Source organism: Cataglyphis hispanica, chromosome 12 (assembly GCF_021464435.1).
Source record: "Cataglyphis hispanica isolate Lineage 1 chromosome 12, ULB_Chis1_1.0, whole genome shotgun sequence".
NCBI classification, from domain to species: domain Eukaryota; kingdom Metazoa; phylum Arthropoda; class Insecta; order Hymenoptera; family Formicidae; genus Cataglyphis; species Cataglyphis hispanica.
In genome coordinates, this window is record NC_065965.1 from 376670 (window position 1) to 398452 (window position 21783).

Genomic DNA, 21783 nt, shown 5'->3' on the forward strand with positions numbered 1-21783 from the left:
TATAGAACAATTTTTTAATATTAATTATATATTATGTTATTTAATATTAATTAATATCTCTCACTGTGTGTGTGGATATATTCTGTAATAGTTTAAAAATTCTAAAAAATAAGTTAAATGCTATATTTTGAATATCCTATTTATTAAATATTTATATTTTAGAAAATTTATTCGTGTCATTGAGAAATAGGGCAAAAAAATTATTTTAATACTAGACAATCCTTTTTATTTCTTTTTCTTTCTGTAAAACGATTCATTACAGTCAGTTCGTTGAAGTTTTATCTACTTTTTGCAGAGTAGATAATTCACTGGGAAGCTCATTTACTGCAAAAGAGCCATTTCAGCCATCCATCATATCGGATGACCCGATTCAACAGGTGCCTCTGGTGGGGACACATTCCCCTTCCTTGGTAAAGCTAGTCACTCGATATACGCGAGTCGCTAGCACTTGTTTTCGAGATCATTCGAGATTTCGCGGTCGCGGTGTCACATATTATTTAATGAAACACACGCGTTATCACGAAATATTTATTGACATTTTTTCTCCCTCGATAAGAAAGTGCACTATTGAATGCATATTAAAAAGTGTCGCTCGTTCAATTTAATTGTAAATGACACGTGTATTATATAACCCCATCAACTTCGCTATAATTGCAAGTATATAATCGCAAAAATAATTGTATATTAATTGCACATGACATTTTGATTCTAATTATTCCTTGTAGAACTGTCGACGAGCGGAATATTCCTATTTTTTTCGTCTGCGATTTCAAATAAAAGCAAATTCGGAGAGAGAAGGAGATAGAAAAAGAAACAATCAAATATTTTAATAAATTGTCACATGCTCTGACAGAACATCAGCGAACTGAAAATATTTCCAGTGAGTGAAAGAAATAATAAGTGAGAAATGTGTCTTTTCTTTGTCAAGTTTGATTATGCAATTGAGCACCTATAATATAAGTGACAACAGGTGATTTTTCCATAATCGAGGCGTCGACAAGAATCGCAATCGAACAATTGTTGAACACTCGAATTTTGTCATCGAGTCGATCATCGATTACTTGGAGACACGTGGATATCCTAAAGTCTTTATAGAGAAAAGCTCTGATATTCTCTGACATTCTCCACGTGTGCAGGTTATGACAGTGATCCGTCGATGAGAGGAATGAAATATTTCGGCAAAAGCTGCCGAAAACAAACTCAACATTTCGATTAATTCTCAGTGATTCCGAATGATAGTCGAATGATAATAGATCGCTTTTATGTCAAATGTGATCTTAGTTTTATTTTGATTATAAAAATTTTGTTATCGTAACTATATGATAACAAGTATCTGCCTGATATCATTGTCTTATCCCTCTGTAAGAGAGTGAACATCGAAACGAATTTTCCAAAGATTTCACTGATTTAAGAAGCAACAATCAGAAGCATTCATTAAGTGTGTAAGATAAACTGCGAATACAAGCACACATTCTGAAACAAAAGCAAGATGCTGACTCAACGATTAAGCAACCGAAGATTGTTAGTCGATTTTCTCGCGCTGATGTTTGGCCTGGGTGCTTGGATCGGTGTGAATGGCATTTATGTACAACTACCGCTTATAGTGCACACTGCACCAGAAGAATGGAGTCTGCCTGCGCACATGGTGATGTTGGTGCAATTCGCCAATTTAGGACCCATATTGTACACCCTGTATATAAAGTAAGTCTTCTGTTTTGTCTTAGGATTATTACATGACAAGTTTGACACAAATATCTGTTTCAGGTATACTGCTTGGGCACACGATAGATACATTATTTATTCCCTATTGAGTGCAGGAACATGCGCCTGTATCGCATTGAGTTGGCTATACAATCACACTTCATTTGTGTTTGGTAAAGAACACTCGACTGCCCTCTTGTCACTGATGTTTGTGACTGCCCTTGTTGGATGTACAAGCTCTGTACTCTTCATGCCATACATGAGAAATTATCGTGAGATTTATTTGGTTTCTTATCTGGTCGGAGAAGGACTGAGTGGATTTGTACCGAGTGCAGTTGCTCTAATTCAAGGCGTTGGTAGCAATCAAGTGTGCACCAATGTTACTAAACCAGGATCAACTAATCTAGAGTTCATCCTCAAATCAGATCCGAGATTCTCTACACAAATATTTTTCATCTTTATCGGCACTTTGTTATGTTTGAGTTTTCTGTCATTCTTAGGATTAAATCTTTTACCTATAGCACTTGGAGAAAGAGTCAAGCTTCCAAGTAGTATGGAAATGTTACCAACTGATACAACAGCACCACCTAGCTACAAAACTAATTCCGGCTGGAAAATGCCGAAATATACATACTATTATTTATTAATTATGATGGCCATAGTCTGTTTTCTCGGCAATGGTACTTTACCAAGTATACAGTCGTATTCCTGTCTACCATACGGCAGTATCGCATATCATTTGACAGTCACGTTAGCTTCCATAGCTGGTCCATTGGCCATGTCTTTAGGTTTCTTTATTGAAACACCGGCAATTAAACTCCTTAATATTCTTACGGCAATTATTTTAATACTTTCAGGCATCGTTTTATACTTGGCGGCGAAATCACCTAATCCTCCTTTTCAAAACTCATGGGTGGGTGAATTTATGGTAGTCGTTTTGTGGATAACTCTTTGCGGTTTAATAGGTTTTGTAAAAATGGGCATTACAACTTTGTATCGGCCCGATCCTGGAAGAGGTCTTTATTATACTGGTGTCGCGACACAAATCGGATCTCTGTTAGGTGCAATTACCATATTCGGTTTGGTCAATTATGCAAAAGTATTTCAGTCTTATTCTCCTTGTGCACCTCTTATAAAAGATTAACGTAGCCTGTACTTAGTCCTATTGATTATTTGCACAGATAATGGTGATAGAAAAATATTTTATATTTTTTTTAGTTCTACAATCAAAAATGTTTATACATATTGAGAGATATATTATTCAATAGTTACTATATTTACTAACTTAGAATTAATTTTCTATAGAAATAGGGATCAAATTTTTATTAATGCATTTTACAATTTTAATCTCCATATATATTTATACACAAGTTATTGTGATTATTTTTCATTATAAGTTGTATAACTGAACAGATAATGAAACGTATATTATATATATACGCTACAAAGATGATTTCGATGATGTACATAAAATTCAGTAAAGTAAAAAGTACTAAACAATTATTTTTATAAATATAAAAATATGTCGCAAAACCATACTGCATTTTTATATTAATATTTTAAAATTATATAAATTTTATCATTAAAATGCATATGTATTGAATTATATTTCTGTAATAATTTTCTCCTCATTACATTTGCTTTTTTCTGATTATTTAAAATTTGATAGTATAAAACATGTAAAAAAAGAAAAATTGATGAAGAAAGCTCAATTTTTTTTTAAATAAAACTCTAAGTTAGATATTAGTATTTGAATACAAATATGTTCAATCTTTTTTATAGTTAGATCTGTACCAGAGTATACAACATAAAGTGCTTAAATTAAACTTGTGTGTAACTTGAATATGTACTCTTTTATGATCACATACTGCTCAGTTTTATCTGATAAATTTTATTGGGTAGATTAAGAACCAGATAGGCAATTTTTTAATTTCCTAACTCTTATTACATTTCTTCTTGACTCTCTGCTCTTAACAAGTTTATGCAGAGCAGAGTTCATTATCGTTACTTATTGTTTGGAAGTACATAACATGTATCTGTGATATTTTAATGCTTATCAATTATATAATAATATATATTTGAATTTAAACTTTTGAATATCAGTATTTATGTGAGTGGTCAATTTATTTCATTCAAAGTATGTCGACAATTATCTTTTTAATTATTGGCAAAATTATATATATAAAGTCAAATACTAATTGTTTGCTATTGTGCAGGAATAAATGAGGAGATCAAAAATATGTACAATAATGAAAGATGATTTACAAGTTAATCATTATCTTGGACATGTTAAATGTGGCCGTGCAATCATCCATCTTCTCGTAATCTTGTTTGGTATATCCACTTGGATTGGCGTCAATGGAATATTCATTGAATTGCCACTACTTGTGAATATTGCTCCGGAAGGTTGGAATTTACCCGCATACATAGTAATAGTGGCGCAATCCGCGAATGTGGGTCCTGCGATATATACTTTCTTACGTAAGAAGAAATGCGAATTGAACGAATCGTTGTGCATATTATGCTTACTGTGCTTACAAATTCTCGCAATGGGATTACTGATATTCTTTTACGATAAAACAACTGTCATCGATGGTGAGAAACATAGCCTGATTTTACTTGTTTCAGTATTTTTTAATGCTCTGGTCGGTTGTTTCAGCTCTGTACTATTCATGCCTTATCTTCATGATTTTGATGATATTTATATTGTGTCCTACTTCATTGGGGAAGGTCTGAGTGGTGTACTGCCAAGCACAGTAGCATTAATACAAGGTATAGGAGAACGCTTAGAATGCAATACAACGGAAATAATTTCTCTTAATGCATCCCATGTAAAGTTCTCAGGACAATATTACTTTCTGTTCTTGACTCTTATACTTCTTATGTCGCTTGTCGCGTTTATCATTTTGCGATATTTCCGGTTTATACAAAGTAGGAAGAACTTGCATGATACTAATTTTTTCACACAAACTAAAGTACAATTAGTAAATTATATATGGCACAACGAGTTTGATAGTAGTACTAATGTCTGGTACATTGATCAGATATTATCAAAAAAAGAAAGCGAAGAAGCAAAATGTTCTACATTAAAGAAAGCAAATAATTTGTACGTATTCAAGAAAATTTATTTATACATCCTAATTGGAATTTGTTGCTTCTTTAGTAATGGATTTCTCCCAAGTATCCAATCTTACTCATGTCTACCATATGGCCATCTTGCTTATCAATTGTCCATCACTTGTGCCCAATTCATCAACCCTCTTGCATGTTTCTTGACATTCTGGATCAAAGTATCAAATATAAAGAATATCAATTGTTTATCTCTGATATGCTTAATCGCTGGATGCTATGTTATATGCATAGCTTTATTATCTCCTACTCCACCGTTGCAAAGATCGACAATTGGTATAGGATTAATTGTTTTGTTCTGGATTATCCTATCGGGAGTCATATCGTATTTAAAACTCATAATTGTATCCTTCCTGAAACATATATCTTCTTCGAATAAGACACTTTTCAATATAGGTATAGTTATGCAAGGGGGCTCGGCGAGCGGAGCAATTATTTCGTTCGTTTTAATCAATTTTACCGATTTTTTCAAGATGTACGACTTCTGTTCTGTTTAAAGGGAATTATCAAAAAACTCTGTATAATGATAATGCAGCAATTTGATGTGTGAATTAAAATGCAATAATGAAAATAAGACAATATAGCGTTTTAGAAAAAAATTAAGTGTTTTTATAAGGATACCAATAGAAATAATGTTGTATTTTTATTTTTAAACAACCTGAAAAAATGAATTTGTGAATGAAAAATGATGGTATAAAAAATGTTTTATAATAATGTCAGTATGGTACAATATATGTTTTTCATCATAAATTTTCTTTAATGAATTTAAAATGATTTATTCAATTAAAGTAAAGAGAAACTAAGTTTATATATATATATATATATATATATATATATATATATATATATATATAGTATATGTGTGTGTGTGTGTGTGTGTGTGTGTGTGTGTGTGTGTGAGGAGTGAGTGTGTGTGTGTGTGTGTGTGTGTGTTGTGTGTGTGCGCATTTATAACTATTTTTAAAGTATGCAGGCATACATCATCTATATATTTAATAAGCAAATATAAATATTTAATAAATAATGTTCAACAAAATATATATATTTTTTAATAGCGATCAGAGTGTATGTAATTATATCTATTATTATAAACAGACGGGTATTGTAATTTATTGTTAACAATAAATAATTATATATCACACATAGTATATTGTATATAATTACAATAGAATAATATAATATTGTTGAAAGAGTTTACAATCAGATGTAGATATTTTATTAATATAAATTACAATAAAATGATTTTTAATAAATGTTTTTACTGTTATATAAATGTAAAAAAATTCATACATACATATTATATATATATATATATATATATATATATATATATATATTTAATATTTATATATTATATATATATATATATATTTAATATTTATATATTATATAAATTGTTATTAACAGATTAAAATTCACATTCCGCGAATTTTTTTTTGTTGAGTAATAAGACCAGATCTACAAAAGTAGTAAGCCTTTAAATCGTAAAAAAATTATCAACAACAATTGATATTATTCTTCTCTCATTTGAGTGTGATTGATCAATTTCTTATGGCTTGAGACTTATTACATCTATTGTATTAGATCCGGGCTAATAGGCGCATGCAACAGACTCAACAATTAATAGCATTCGAACGTGATTGGTTCTTACTTTAAAGAACAGATCTTATGATGCATTGCGAAAAGCCTCGGCAACCAATAACAGTCTATCTTATTTAGCATCTTTTTTCAACAGCGCATATATCGATTCTTGCATTGCATTGGTCGCGAGCATCATTTATCTTTGTTTAACATTCGATACAACACAAGGATGAAATAATGAACGTGAACGTATGGTCGTTAAATGGAACGCGCCCTTTATGGTTTGAAAAGGCTCGTGACCTAACCTTTCTTTATATAACCTTATATGCGCCATATACATATACAAAACACAGTATACAAGGTGTGTTCGGAGAACACGCTTTTAGCGCTATGAGCGTGCTCTGTTCTTATTCAACTTTCACTAAATAACAAAAACAGATAATGCTTTTAGTGTGTAAGTATGTTCCTGAACGCAACCACAGTGACAGTGATGTATTTACAGCTGATGACAGCTGTATATAAATGCATACAAAGTGTTCGCATCGATACTCGTTTGATAATACTGATGATAACATCAAAAGTATTTAAATACAATACTAATTCTTCTTTGTCGATTTCTCATGTTATTTTCAAAAAAACAGATTGAATGAGAATATTTAGATTCGCACGGTGCGAGGAAAAATGGATGACGAGAATGCAAGTTGCGCGTATGACAGCGAGGAAGATACTCAAGTGTCATTGTTGGATCTCCCGGTCGAGGTTTGTGCGGAATGCCAATTTTATTTTCTTCACACAAGTACACATACACGAGAAATTGTCTTAGCTGTCATTTATCTTTGTTATTATTTTATTTCGTTAGTTGCTTGTCGATGCAATAAAGTAAATAAGCGATGTGTGATTGTCTCATTCTCCTCGCTCTTTCTTTTAAATTTTGTTTTATCTTATGTGTTTATGTTTTATCTTATGTGTTTATGTTTATTTAATTATACCAAACTAATTCATCCATACATTATTTAATTTATCTATGCTGCGTTTCAGATATTCCTGCATATATGTTCCTTCTTAAAAGCGTCAACATTAGTGCACAGTTTGAGCCTAGTATGCAAACAATTCTATCTGATTTTAAAGGATGATTCACTATGGAAAGCGCGAATTAATCATATATGGCCAGATGCTAGCTACCCGCTTTTGCGTCCTGGTTAGCTCAAATTGATAGTACCTTGTTACTTTACATAACTGCTTATTTAGTAAATAACTATCAAATATTATATTAATATTTTATATTAATTTTATATTAAAAGTGACATATATGTAATTAATATAATTTTAGCAAAGGTTGACAAACTATTTTGGAAATTGTCATGTGTTGCAATTGAAAAACAAAGAGCACTATGGAGACAAAAGGAATGTTCTATGCAGAAAATAGCTTCACGTCCACAGGGCAGCACAGTAGATGCTCTACTACTGATGCATGTAAATAATATATTATTTAAGCATCTTTGGATATCTCTTATTTAAAAAATGAACTGATATATAATATGATCCTAATGTACAGGATGGTACCGCTTATATTGCTGGAGCTAGAGATCGCAGTCTGATTTATGTAAATTTATGCCTGAGTAATGAATCCTCAACTCACAGTACCTGTAATATAAGATCTGCGCATAATGGATGGATTTGGGATCTGACAACTGTAGATAACACTATCTACAGTTGTAGTTGGGATCAGAGCATCAAATCATGGATGCTTACTAATGTTGGTCTTGTCCAGCAGAAAACTTATAAAATGTATACAATAATGAAATGTTTTTTTCGACCTTTTCATGATAAAACTGAGAAGAATGATTTCTATTTATATAAAAAATTTTTATTAAATTTATTCAAATATAAATATTGCAATTGCTCATCGACAGAGAATTTGGAAATAATGCATTCTAAAGTTTATTCGCTCTATTAACCAATGTTCTTGTTTATTACTTTGTGCAAATAATTCTCTAACAAGAAAAAAAACTTCCAGGAGTGTGTCAGGTGCACTGCTTTGTGTATCATCATGTCCAGAACAGAGTCTTTTCGCGACCGGTTCGTACATGAGGACTGTATTCGTCTTCGATTCCAGATCGGGAGAAAAGCCAATCAGGCAATATCGATCGCACGGAGGAGCTGTTATTAAACTGGCAATGAATTCCGAATACATCTTATCTGCTAGCGAGGATAAAACGGTGTCTATTTGGGATCAAAGAGCCGGACGAACTATGAAACATATCACAGTAATACTTACATATTTCAACGACGAAAAAAAGAAAATATATACGATATCGCAGATATTTTGTAGATTCCAGGCGAAGCGTTTCCCATGAGCATAAACATGCAACAAGATTGTGTTTGTGTCGGGGACAACATCGCCAAACTGCATGTATTAAATCCGAAAAACGACTTTGAACTAGTAAAATCTTACTCTACTGAACATACAAAAGGGATAACAGGGGTGCATTTGACGCGCGGAAATCTGATAACGAGTTCCACAGACGGCACTGTCAGAATTTCGAGTCCTACGGATCCACCGAAATCGATGGCTACTTTATGTTCACCTTTTGGAACAATTGCAAGAGTTAGTATCACACATTATACAAAAAGTATTATATATTAAAATGGAAAGTCAGTATAAATGTCTTTGCGCCGAATATAAAGCTTGAAAACAAATTTTTATTTACAATTACATTTTGTGTGTAATCAGATTTCATTATTATATTTATAAAATATTATATGTATATTAGCAAATATTTTCTAAACTCTTTTATTATGTACTTAGTTTATGATATCTGATGTTATAATAAAAATATATTTTTTATGTTTTTCATTTTATAGATGGATTACCAAAACGGCATTCTTGCGATATGTGGCAACGAAATCGTGGTATATCGGCCGATGTGTTCAATAAAAGATTAATTATTGGATAATTTCTATACGCATTTTATAATTGTTATGTAGGTATATTGCTTTATATATATATATATATATATATATATATATATATATATATATATATATATATATTTCTAATTTTTTCAATAAGATTATCATGTATAAAACGCGTGTGATTCCATAATATAATATAAAGTTATATAGAGATACATTTAAATATATCTTGTTTTTATTATTGTATTATATATGTGCCTTGTGTTTTATTCCTGCGTAACATCTATAATGGTTATATTTGATAATTGCTATCTCCGAGAGATTATCTACTAGCATGTTGCATAGAGGGTTGTTGATAAACAAAGGCAGAGTTTGTGGAAAGTCATCATTTTATAAAAAAGAGAAATGACCACTATCTTGCCGTGCAGACGTCATAATCTAATGGATGTAAAGTAGAAAATATCTGGACGAAGTATTTTGCCACAGGATTGAAAGATAAATTAACTTTGTAATAAACAAAGAGCAATGACTAAAATTTGTTGCGAGTTGCTCAGAGCTCATGTCCTTGACAACATATGCCAAAGTCATTGAAATTGTTAAGGTCGGTACTAATATCAAGGTTTAATAATTTCTTCATTGTTCGGTTAATTAATATTTTGAGAAAGCATAACTCTCTCTATACGAAAATATTTTTTTCTGATTATATCATTCTGCCAAAACAATTTACAGAGAGCTTTTTTTCCTACAAGTTTGTTATAATAATAATTAATATTTTATTTTTGTGATAGTATTAATTAGTTTTTGTAATATTTGAAACTTGTTTATTATACATATAAATAATACATATCTGCTATATATCCGTTTCTTTGTAGATTTTTAGATTTTCCAAAGATAATCATGCTCTTTATCCTGCATTTGCATTAAATTAAAGAAGCATTATCTTCTTATATTTTTTTCTAATGTTCTTAAAAACAAAAAATTAAAATATCCTATTTACGTCTTTCATAAATTGTCTTTCACTGAGTGTAAGTATACATCACAGAATAATCAGTAATTACAGTGCGTGCTAAATCAGACGAAGATGAATATTGGTTCGTACTATTTCATGGAATTGTAATCTATAGTCGCTATATTTTGCGCTCCGATTCATTATTGTTAGAATTATTCCAAGATTTTTGGGTGTTAGCGATACGCAAGTATCATCTTTTTCTGTGCGGAAAAACCATTGTTTATGTTCGAACCGTTCATAATTTTTTAAATATTATGTTAAATATTTGTTGTCACGCCATGTTTCTGCCATTCTGCTTTCAATTTCCGACAATTACTTGATTGATTGTCTCTCAAAGCGATTATTTCTACTTTTTTCTTCATCCTTAGTTATTTCATTGAGCTTTTACGATCTGATTATTGATCTTCGATGTAACATTCACAATCATTTGCGTCGAACTTTCATCGAATTTAAAACTTTGAGTTGTGACCTCCCAGGGAGAAACATATAAAGTCGAATAGATGTACAAGAGACGTCTATTCTATACGCCTAAGGCTGAGGTAAATCGATTTTTGCATCTACATAAACGTTATCATTGTGGTTTCTTTTAGACTCGTTTACTAGACATTTTATAAATATTTATGAGATCTCTTGTGTAAAGCTCGTATTAAAACATTAAAAATTGAAATTAGATTGAAATTTGATCTATCAGGACAAGATAATTCTAGTTCTTTTGTGCTAATTAATCAAATTCCAATCTTTAATCTTCAATGCGTAGACTGAGACGAATTTAATTCAACGAATTATTACAATGAGTTAATTCGAGTCTACAATACGGATACATGTTGAAAGTAAGCTTTCAACCTTTAGTTCTGTGCCCTAAATATTTGTCTTTCTTGAATTTTTCGCACTGTGGCAAAGGCATGTAATCTGAGTTATGAGATGTAATATTTCTTATATCTATTATATCTCTATAAATAGACAATAATTTAGGGTACAGAGCTAAAGGTTGAAAGCTTACTAATAGTGCATAGAGCAAATAATGCGCCGCATAGCGGTAAGCGAATGAATTATAAATCCGCAATTAATCACTAGCCATTTTTCCGTAAAATAATAATGTTTATTAAGGCCCAATTAATACCGGTTATTGAACATAACTATACAGTCAGCAAGAATAGACGTATATCTATCTTTCTCTCTTTAGGTATAATATATATAACCATTTTTTTTGTCAATCTCGAGATTTATATCTTGACAGAAATTTGTTCTTGATAATACAAAGTAAATACTAGTGTATGACTATAAATATATTTTATGATTGTTTTTCCAACAACGGAATTTGTTTTTATTATGATGCTACATACATATATTAATACTTTGAGAAATATAACTTCACTGCAATTAATAAGTAATCACAACAGCAAGACACTCTCGTTCGTCAGACGTTGATAAAAATGTATTGACGTTGATGGTGGACATTTTGAACATCTACCAAAATAAATAAACAAATATTAACATAAAAAAATAATTATTATAAGATTTATTGATTATCCCATATCATTATAGCGTGAATTTGGAGTACAAGAGGTTATCTGAAAGTTATATGTTATTATTCATGGTTGAATTCCATTTGAAATCAGTTAAAACATTATTTATTTAAAATCATATATGATTCCATTAAAAAAAAAAAACATCAATGACTTCTTGAAAACATTCAAAATGACCTTAATGCGACTTTCACCATCGTGTTTCCCTTTTTTGATTCATACTTCCTCCTTTACTATTTTTATATATATATAAAAGTAAGTTATTTGAGGTGTAAGAGTTAAACGAAACACCTTATAATATACATATATATACATATATATACATATATACATATATACATATATACATATATATATATATATATATATATATATATATATATATATATGATAATTGCTTAAAGACACCACCAACGCCACATTGGCGTAAAATTTTATTAATATTGATATTTTTTTCAAATACATGCTTAAATTATTATAATAAATAAAATCTACTTTATTAATAGTTGTCATGAAACTTTCGAATTATATATATCTCCAGTAATAAAAAGCTTTCCTATCGTCAACGGTCATACCACGTTGTAAAGCACCAGTTCTCGTCCGATCACTGAAGTTAAGCAACGTTGGGCATGGTCAGTACTTAGATGGGTGACCGCTTGGGAACACCATGTACCGTTGGCACTCTATTTTCTTTTTGCTAATTTTAATTTCTACTGATATTGATATTTTTTTCAAAAACAAGCTTAAGAATGTTTTGCATGTACAATAATAGCAAAAAAAAAACTGTCGAAATAAAAAAATATATTTTTTAAATTTATACTGTTTGAAAAATCAAACAAATAAATCCGAATTATAAAATGAATTAAAATATCACAAAATAATGGATTTTGACGTCTTCGTAAAAGGAAATAGTTGTAATTAATATTCTTTTTAATTTATGTCAAAAATTTTTGATCGTATATATTCTTTGAATCAACGGCAAGTAATAATGAAAAATGAGTAATTTGCAGAAAAAGAAAAGGAGACGGATAATTTTTTTCTACAAATTTTAGTAAATAATTTTTAAACGAATAAGTGGATCTAAATCAAGTTTTGTATGATTATTATAATTTTTTTAATATGAATATTTTTATTTCATTTGTAATATTTTTTTTGTCAAATTTATCAATAAGTGCAATTTTTTATAAAAATAGTTTTAAACTTAAATAATTTTTAAACCGTTCAAAAAATTGTGCTCAGTTTTTGCACGAATATTCAGAAAAATAGAAAAGTGGAATTTTTTTATGGAATTTTCATGCTTTTAATATTTCGATATATGAAACATATTTTCTTAATGCGCTGTAAATTAAAATTTTTATAACTTTTGATTTTTTCAAGGAATTGACTCTAGATTTTTTTATAAGTTTCTAAACATATATGAATAACATTTTGTACAATTTAATTAAATTCCTAATATTTCAAAAATAGGTGCAAAACATCCTTAAATTATAGTGGTAATAAAAATCAACTTTATTTATAATTGTCTCAAATTCTTAAAATATACCTATTTGTAACTACTCTAATAATCTTACTATCGCCAACAGTCATACCACGTTGTAAAGCACCAGTTCTCGTCCGATCACTGAAGTTAAGCAACGTGGGGCATGGTCAGTACTTAGATGGGTGACCGCTTGGGAACACCATGTACCGTTGGCACTCTATTTTCTTTTTGCTAATTTTAATTTCTACTGATATTGATATTTTTTTCAAAAACAAGCTTAAGAATGTTTTGCATGTACAATAATAGCAAAAAACTGTCAAAATAAAAAAACATTTTCTAAATTTATATTGTTTGAAAAATCAAACAAATAAATCCGAATTATAAAATGAATTAAAATATCACAAAATAATGGATTTTGACGTCTTCGTAAAAGGAAATAGTTGTAATTAATATTCTTTTTAATTTATGTCAAAAATTTTTAATCATATATATTCTTTGAAATCAACGGCAAGAAATAATGAAAAATGAGTAATTTGTAGAAAAAGAAAAAGAGACGGATAATTTTTTCTACAAATTTTAGTAAATAATTTTTAAACGAATAAGTGGATCTAAATCAAGTTTTGTATGATTATTATAATTTTTTTAATATGAATATTTTTATTTCATTTGTAATATTTTTTTTGTCAAATTTATCAATAAGTGCAATTTTTTATAAAAATAGTTTTAAACTTAAATAATTTTTAAACCGTTCAAAAAATTGTGCTCAGTTTTTGCACGAATATTCAGAAAAATAGAAAAGTGGAATTTTTTATGGAATTTTCATGCTCTTAATATTTCGATATATGAAACATATATTCTTAATGCGCTGTAAATTAAAATTTTTATAACTTTTGATTTTTTCAAGGAATTGACTCTAGATTTTTTTATAAGTTTCTAAACATATATGAATAACATTTTGTACAATTTAATTAAATTCCTAATATTTCAAAAATAGGTGCAAAACATCCTTAAATTATAGTGGTAATAAAAATCAACTTTATTTATAATTGTCTCAAAATTCTTAAAATATACTTATTTGTAACTACTCTAATAATCTTACTATCGCCAACAGTCATACCACGTTGTAAAGCACCAGTTCTCGTCCGATCACTGAAGTTAAGCAACGTTGGGCATGGTCAGTACTTAGATGGGTGACCGCTTGGGAACACCATGTACCGTTGGCACTCTTTTTTTTGCTAATTTTAATTTCTACTGATATTGATATTTTTTTTCAAAAACAAGCTAAAGAATGTTTTGCATGTATAATAATAGCAAAAAACTGTCGAAATAAAAAAACATTTTCTAAATTTATATTGTTTGAAAATCAAACAAATAAATCCGAATTATAAAATGAATTAAAGTATCACAAAATAATGGATTTTAACGTCTTCGTAAAAGGAAATAGTTGTAATTAATATTCTTCTTAATTTATGTCAAAAATTTTTGATCGTATATATTCTTTGAATCAACGGCAAGTAATAATGAAAAATGAGTAATTTGCAGAAAAAGAAAAGGAGACGGATAATTTTTTTCTACAAATTTTAGTAAATAATTTTTAAACGAATAAGTGGATCTAAATCAAGTTTTGTATGATTATTATAATTTTTTTAATATGAATATTTTTATTTCATTTGTAATATTTTTTTTGTCAAATTTATCAATAAGTGCAATTTTTTATAAAAATAGTTTTAAACTTAAATAATTTTTAAACCGTTCAAAAAATTGTGCTCAGTTTTTGCACGAATATTCAGAAAAATAGAAAAGTGGAATTTTTTATGGAATTTTCATGCTCTTAATATTTCGATATATGAAACATATTTTCTTAATGCGCTGTAAATTAAAATTTTTATAACTTTTGATTTTTTCAAGGAATTGACTCTAGATTTTTTTATAAGTTTCTAAACATATATGAATAACATTTTGTACAATTTAATTAAATTCCTAATATTTCAAAAATAGGTGCAAAACATCCTTAAATTATAGTGGTAATAAAAATCAACTTTATTTATAATTGTCTCAAAATTCTTAAAATATACTTATTTGTAACTACTCTAATAATCTTACTATCGCCAACAGTCATACCACGTTGTAAAGCACCAGTTCTCGTCCGATCACTGAAGTTAAGCAACGTTGGGCATGGTCAGTACTTAGATGGGTGACCGCTTGGGAACACCATGTACCGTTGGCACTCTCTTTTTGCTAATTTTAATTTCTACTGATATTGATATTTTTTTCAAAAACAAGCTAAAGAATGTTTTGCATGTATAATAATAGCAAAAACTGTCGAAATAAAAAACATTTTCTAAATTTATATTGTTTGAAAATCAAACAAATAAATCCGAATTATAAAATGAATTAAAGTATCACAAAATAATGGATTTTAACGTCTTCGTAAAGGAAATAGTTGTAATTAATATTCTTCTTAATTTATGTCAAAAATTTTTGATCGTATATATTCTTTGAATCAACGGCAAGTAATAATGAAAAATGAGTAATTTGCAGAAAAAGAAAAGGAGACGGATAATTTTTTCTACAAATTTTAGTAAATAATTTTTAAACGAATAAGTGGATCTAAATCAAGTTTTGTATGATTATTATAATTTTTTAATATGAATATTTTTATTTCATTTGTAATATTTTTTTGTCAAATTTATCAATAAGTGCAATTTTTATAAAAATAGTTTTAAACTTAAATAATTTTTAAACCGTTCAAAAAATTGTGCTCAGTTTTTGCACGAATATTCAGAAAAATAGAAAAGTGGAATTTTTTATGGAATTTTCATGCTCTTAATATTTCGATATATGAAACATATTTTCTTAATGCGCTGTAAATTAAAATTTTTATAACTTTTGATTTTTTCAAGGAATTGACTCTAGATTTTTTTATAAGTTTCTAAACATATATGAATAACATTTTGTACAATTTAATTAAATTCCTAATATTTCAAAAATAGGTGCAAAACATCCTTAAATTATAGTGGTAATAAAAATCAACTTTATTTATAATTGTCTCAAAATTCTTAAAATATACTTATTTGTAACTACTCTAATAATCTTACTATCGCCAACAGTCATACCACGTTGTAAAGCACCAGTTCTCGTCCGATCACTGAAGTTAAGCAACGTTGGGCATGGTCAGTACTTAGATGGGTGACCGCTTGGGAACACCATGTACCGTTGGCACTCTCTTTTTGCTAATTTTAATTTCTACTGATATTGATATTTTTTTCAAAAACAAGCTAAAGAATGTTTTGCATGTATAATAATAGCAAAAACTGTCGAAATAAAAAACATTTTCTAAATTTATATTGTTTGAAAATCAAACAAATAAATCCGAATTATAAAATGAATTAAAGTATCACAAAATAATGGATTTTAACGTCTTCGTAAAGGAAATAGTTGTAATTAATATTCTTCTTAATTTATGTCAAAAATTTTTGATCGTATATATTCTTTGAATCAACGGCAAGTAATAATGAAAAATGAGTAATTTGCAGAAAAAGAAAAGGAGACGGATAATTTTTTCTACAAATTTTAGTAAATAATTTTTAAACGAATAAGTGGATCTAAATCAAGTTTTGTATGATTATTATAATTTTTTAATATGAATATTTTTATTTCATTTGTAATATTTTTTTGTCAAATTTATCAATAAGTGCAATTTTTATAAAAATAGTTTTAAACTTAAATAATTTTTAAACCGTTCAAAAAATTGTGCTCAGTTTTTGCACGAATATTCAGAAAAATAGAAAAGTGGAATTTTTTATGGAATTTTCATGCTCTTAATATTTCGATATATGAAACATATTTTCTTAATGCGCTGTAAATTAAAATTTTTATAACTTTTGATTTTTTCAAGGAATTGACTCTAGATTTTTTTATAAGTTTCTAAACATATATGAATAACATTTTGTACAATTTAATTAAATTCCTAATATTTCAAAAATAGGTGCAAAACATCCTTAAATTATAGTGGTAATAAAAATCAACTTTATTTATAATTGTCTCAAAATTCTTAAAATATACTTATTTGTAACTACTCTAATAATCTTACTATCGCCAACAGTCATACCACGTTGTAAAGCACCAGTTCTCGTCCGATCACTGAAGTTAAGCAACGTTGGGCATGGTCAGTACTTAGATGGGTGACCGCTTGGGAACACCATGTACCGTTGGCACTCTCTTTTTTGCTAATTTTAATTTCTACTGATATTGATATTTTTTTCAAAAACAAGCTAAAGAATGTTTTGCATGTATAATAATAGCAAAAACTGTCGAAATAAAAAACATTTTCTAAATTTATATTGTTTGAAAATCAAACAAATAAATCCGAATTATAAAATGAATTAAAGTATCACAAAATAATGGATTTTAACGTCTTCGTAAAAGGAAATAGTTGTAATTAATATTCTTCTTAATTTATGTCAAAAATTTTTGATCGTATATATTCTTTGAATCAACGGCAAGTAATAATGAAAAATGAGTAATTTGCAGAAAAAGAAAAGGAGACGGATAATTTTTTCTACAAATTTTAGTAAATAATTTTTAAACGAATAAGTGGATCTAAATCAAGTTTTGTATGATTATTATAATTTTTTAATATGAATATTTTTATTTCATTTGTAATATTTTTTTGTCAAATTTATCAATAAGTGCAATTTTTATAAAAATAGTTTTAAACTTAAATAATTTTTAAACCGTTCAAAAAATTGTGCTCAGTTTTTGCACGAATATTCAGAAAAATAGAAAAGTGGAATTTTTTTATGGAATTTTCATGCTTTTAATATTTCGATATATGAAACATATTTTCTTAATGCGCTGTAAATTAAAATTTTTATAACTTTTGATTTTTTCAAGGAATTGACTCTAGATTTTTTTATAAGTTTCTAAACATATATGAATAACATTTTGTACAATTTAATTAAATTCCTAATATTTCAAAAATAGGTGCAAAACATCCTTAAATTATAGTGGTAATAAAAATCAACTTTATTTATAATTGTCTCAAAATTCTTAAAATATACTTATTTGTAACTACTCTAATAATCTTACTATCGCCAACAGTCATACCACGTTGTAAAGCACCAGTTCTCGTCCGATCACTGAAGTTAAGCAACGTTGGGCATGGTCAGTACTTAGATGGGGGGTGACCGCTTGGGAACACCATGTACCGTTGGCACTCTATTTTCTTTTTGCTAATTTTAATTTCTACTGATATTGATATTTTTTTCAAAAACAAGCTAAAGAATGTTTTGCATGTATAATAATAGCAAAAACTGTCGAAATAAAAAACATTTTCTAAATTTATATTGTTTGAAAATCAAACAAATAAATCCGAATTATAAAATGAATTAAAGTATCACAAAATAATGGATTTTAACGTCTTCGTAAAAGGAAATAGTTGTAATTAATATTCTTTTTAATTTATGTCAAAAATTTTTGATCGTATATATTCTTTGAATCAACGGCAAGTAATAATGAAAAATGAGTAATTTGCAGAAAAAGAAAAGGAGACGGATAATTTTTTCTACAAATTTTAGTAAATAATTTTTAAACGAATAAGTGGATCTAAATCAAGTTTTGTATGATTATTATAATTTTTTAATATGAATATTTTTATTTCATTTGTAATATTTTTTTGTCAAATTTATCAATAAGTGCAATTTTTATAAAAATAGTTTTAAACTTAAATAATTTTTAAACCGTTCAAAAAATTGTGCTCAGTTTTTGCACGAATATTCAGAAAAATAGAAAAGTGGAATTTTTTATGGAATTTTCATGCTCTTAATATTTCGATATATGAAACATATTTTCTTAATGCGCTGTAAATTAAAATTTTTATAACTTTTGATTTTTTCAAGGAATTGACTCTAGATTTTTTTATAAGTTTCTAAACATATATGAATAACATTTTGTACAATTTAATTAAATTCCTAATATTTCAAAAATAGGTGCAAAACATCCTTAAATTATAGTGGTAATAAAAATCAACTTTATTTATAATTGTCTCAAAATTCTTAAAATATACTTATTTGTAACTACTCTAATAATCTTACTATCGCCAACAGTCATACCACGTTGTAAAGCACCAGTTCTCGTCCGATCACTGAAGTTAAGCAACGTTGGGCATGGTCAGTACTTAGATGGGTGACCGCTTGGGAACACCATGTACCGTTGGCACTCTCTTTTTGCTAATTTTAATTTCTACTGATATTGATATTTTTTTCAAAAACAAGCTAAAGAATGTTTTGCATGTATAATAATAGCAAAAACTGTCGAAATAAAAAACATTTTCTAAATTTATATTGTTTGAAAATCAAACAAATAAATCCGAATTATAAAATGAATTAAAGTATCACAAAATAATGGATTTTAACGTCTTCGTAAAGGAAATAGTTGTAATTAATATTCTTCTTAATTTATGTCAAAAATTTTTGATCGTATATATTCTTTGAATCAACGGCAAGTAATAATGAAAAATGAGTAATTTGCAGAAAAAGAAAAGGAGACGGATAATTTTTTCTACAAATTTTAGTAAATAATTTTTAAACGAATAAGTGGATCTAAATCAAGTTTTGTATGATTATTATAATTTTTTAATATGAATATTTTTATTTCATTTGTAATATTTTTTTGTCAAATTTATCAATAAGTGCAATTTTTATAAAAATAGTTTTAAACTTAAATAATTTTTAAACCGTTCAAAAAATTGTGCTCAGTTTTTGCACGAATATTCAGAAAAATAGAAAAGTGGAATTTTTTATGGAATTTTCATGCTCTTAATATTTCGATATATGAAACATATTTTCTTAATGCGCTGTAAATTAAAATTTTTATAACTTTTGATTTTTTCAAGGAATTGACTCTAGATTTTTTATAAGTTTCTAAACATATATGAATAACATTTTGTACAATTTAATTAAATTCCTAATATTTCAAAAATAGGTGCAAAACATCCTTAAATTATAGTGGTAATAAAAATCAACTTTATTTATAATTGTCTCAAAATTCTTAAAATATACTTATTTGTAACTACTCTAATAATCTTACTATCGCCAACAGTCATACCACGTTGTAAAGCACCAGTTCTCGTCCGATCACTGAAGTTAAGCAACGTTGGGCATGGTCAGTACTTAGATGGGTGACCGCTTGGGAACACCATGTACCGTTGGCACTCTCTTTTTGCTAATTTTAATTTCTACTGATATTGATATTTTTTTCAAAAACAAGCTAAAGAATGTTTTGCATGTATAATAATAGCAAAAACTGTCGAAATAAAAAACATTTTCTAAATTTATATTGTTTGAAAATCAAACAAATAAATCCGAATTATAAAATGAATTAAAGTATCACAAAATAATGGATTTTAACGTCTTCGTAAAGGAAATAGTTGTAATTAATATTCTTCTTAATTTATGTCAAAAATTTTTGATCGTATATATTCTTTGAATCAACGGCAAGTAATAATGAAAAATGAGTAATTTGCAGAAAAAGAAAAGGAGACGGATAATTTTTTCTACAAATTTTAGTAAATAATTTTTAAACGAATAAGTGGATCTAAATCAAGTTTTGTATGATTATTATAATTTTTTAATATGAATATTTTTATTTCATTTGTAATATTTTTTTGTCAAATTTATCAATAAGTGCAATTTTTATAAAAATAGTTTTAAACTTAAATAATTTTTAAACCGTTCAAAAAATTGTGCTCAGTTTTTGCACGAATATTCAGAAAAATAGAAAAGTGGAATTTTTTATGGAATTTTCATGCTCTTAATATTTCGATATATGAAACATATTTTCTTAATGCGCTGTAAATTAAAATTTTTATAACTTTTGATTTTTTCAAGGAATTGACTCTAGATTTTTTATAAGTTTCTAAACATATATGAATAACATTTTGTACAATTTAATTAAATTCCTAATATTTCAAAAATAGGTGCAAAACATCCTTAAATTATAGTGGTAATAAAAATCAACTTTATTTATAATTGTCTCAAAATTCTTAAAATATACTTATTTGTAACTACTCTAATAATCTTACTATCGCCAACAGTCATACCACGTTGTAAAGCACCAGTTCTCGTCCGATCACTGAAGTTAAGCAACGTTGGGCATGGTCAGTACTTAGATGGGTGACCGCTTGGGAACACCATGTACCGTTGGCACTCTCTTTTTGCTAATTTTAATTTCTACTGATATTGATATTTTTTTCAAAAACAAGCTAAAGAATGTTTTGCATGTATAATAATAGCAAAAACTGTCGAAATAAAAAACATTTTCTAAATTTATATTGTTTGAAAATCAAACAAATAAATCCGAATTATAAAATGAATTAAAGTATCACAAAATAATGGATTTTAACGTCTTCGTAAAGGAAATAGTTGTAATTAATATTCTTC

At 27.8% G+C, this 21783-nt stretch overlaps 3 protein-coding genes, 9 non-coding genes and 1 pseudogene across 12 annotated transcripts; all 13 read left to right on the forward strand.

The window, feature by feature from the left end:
- Positions 1-415: 415 nt before the first annotated feature.
- LOC126853336 (solute carrier family 52, riboflavin transporter, member 3-A-like) lies at positions 416-3790 on the forward strand. The gene is made up of 2 exons (XM_050598976.1): positions 416-1701; positions 1765-3790. Exons 1-2 carry the CDS (start codon positions 1490-1492, stop codon positions 2843-2845), a joined length of 1293 nt encoding a protein of 430 aa, XP_050454933.1. The 5' UTR covers positions 416-1489; the 3' UTR covers positions 2846-3790.
- On the forward strand, positions 3699-5653 carry LOC126853334 (solute carrier family 52, riboflavin transporter, member 3-A-like). The gene is made up of 2 exons (XM_050598973.1): positions 3699-3838; positions 3918-5653. Exon 2 carries the CDS (start codon positions 3924-3926, stop codon positions 5325-5327), a length of 1404 nt encoding a protein of 467 aa, XP_050454930.1. The 5' UTR covers positions 3699-3838; positions 3918-3923; the 3' UTR covers positions 5328-5653.
- An 844-nt stretch (positions 5654-6497) lies between these two features.
- On the forward strand, positions 6498-9412 carry LOC126853337 (F-box/WD repeat-containing protein 9-like). The gene is made up of 7 exons (XM_050598977.1): positions 6498-7170; positions 7450-7609; positions 7742-7884; positions 7967-8199; positions 8429-8678; positions 8744-9019; positions 9277-9412. Exons 1-7 carry the CDS (start codon positions 7093-7095, stop codon positions 9355-9357), a joined length of 1221 nt encoding a protein of 406 aa, XP_050454934.1. The 5' UTR covers positions 6498-7092; the 3' UTR covers positions 9358-9412.
- A 3011-nt stretch (positions 9413-12423) lies between these two features.
- Positions 12424-12543, forward strand: LOC126853794 (5S ribosomal RNA). The gene has a single exon (XR_007688011.1). It is a non-coding gene; the product is annotated as a 5S ribosomal RNA (ribosomal RNA).
- An 894-nt stretch (positions 12544-13437) lies between these two features.
- On the forward strand, positions 13438-13557 carry LOC126853806 (5S ribosomal RNA). The gene has a single exon (XR_007688024.1). It is a non-coding gene; the product is annotated as a 5S ribosomal RNA (ribosomal RNA).
- Positions 13558-14445: 888 nt separating this feature from the next.
- On the forward strand, positions 14446-14565 carry LOC126853805 (5S ribosomal RNA). The gene has a single exon (XR_007688023.1). It is a non-coding gene; the product is annotated as a 5S ribosomal RNA (ribosomal RNA).
- An 884-nt stretch (positions 14566-15449) lies between these two features.
- On the forward strand, positions 15450-15569 carry LOC126853812 (5S ribosomal RNA). Its single transcript, XR_007688027.1, has one exon. It is a non-coding gene; the product is annotated as a 5S ribosomal RNA (ribosomal RNA).
- An 875-nt stretch (positions 15570-16444) lies between these two features.
- On the forward strand, positions 16445-16564 carry LOC126853813 (5S ribosomal RNA). Its single transcript, XR_007688028.1, has one exon. It is a non-coding gene; the product is annotated as a 5S ribosomal RNA (ribosomal RNA).
- Positions 16565-17439: 875 nt separating this feature from the next.
- LOC126853814 (5S ribosomal RNA) lies at positions 17440-17559 on the forward strand. The gene has a single exon (XR_007688029.1). It is a non-coding gene; the product is annotated as a 5S ribosomal RNA (ribosomal RNA).
- Positions 17560-18437: 878 nt separating this feature from the next.
- Positions 18438-18560, forward strand: LOC126853807 (5S ribosomal RNA; annotated as a pseudogene).
- An 881-nt stretch (positions 18561-19441) lies between these two features.
- On the forward strand, positions 19442-19561 carry LOC126853795 (5S ribosomal RNA). Its single transcript, XR_007688013.1, has one exon. It is a non-coding gene; the product is annotated as a 5S ribosomal RNA (ribosomal RNA).
- An 874-nt stretch (positions 19562-20435) lies between these two features.
- On the forward strand, positions 20436-20555 carry LOC126853796 (5S ribosomal RNA). Its single transcript, XR_007688014.1, has one exon. It is a non-coding gene; the product is annotated as a 5S ribosomal RNA (ribosomal RNA).
- Positions 20556-21429: 874 nt separating this feature from the next.
- Positions 21430-21549, forward strand: LOC126853797 (5S ribosomal RNA). The gene has a single exon (XR_007688015.1). It is a non-coding gene; the product is annotated as a 5S ribosomal RNA (ribosomal RNA).
- The last annotated feature ends 234 nt before the right edge of the window (positions 21550-21783 follow it).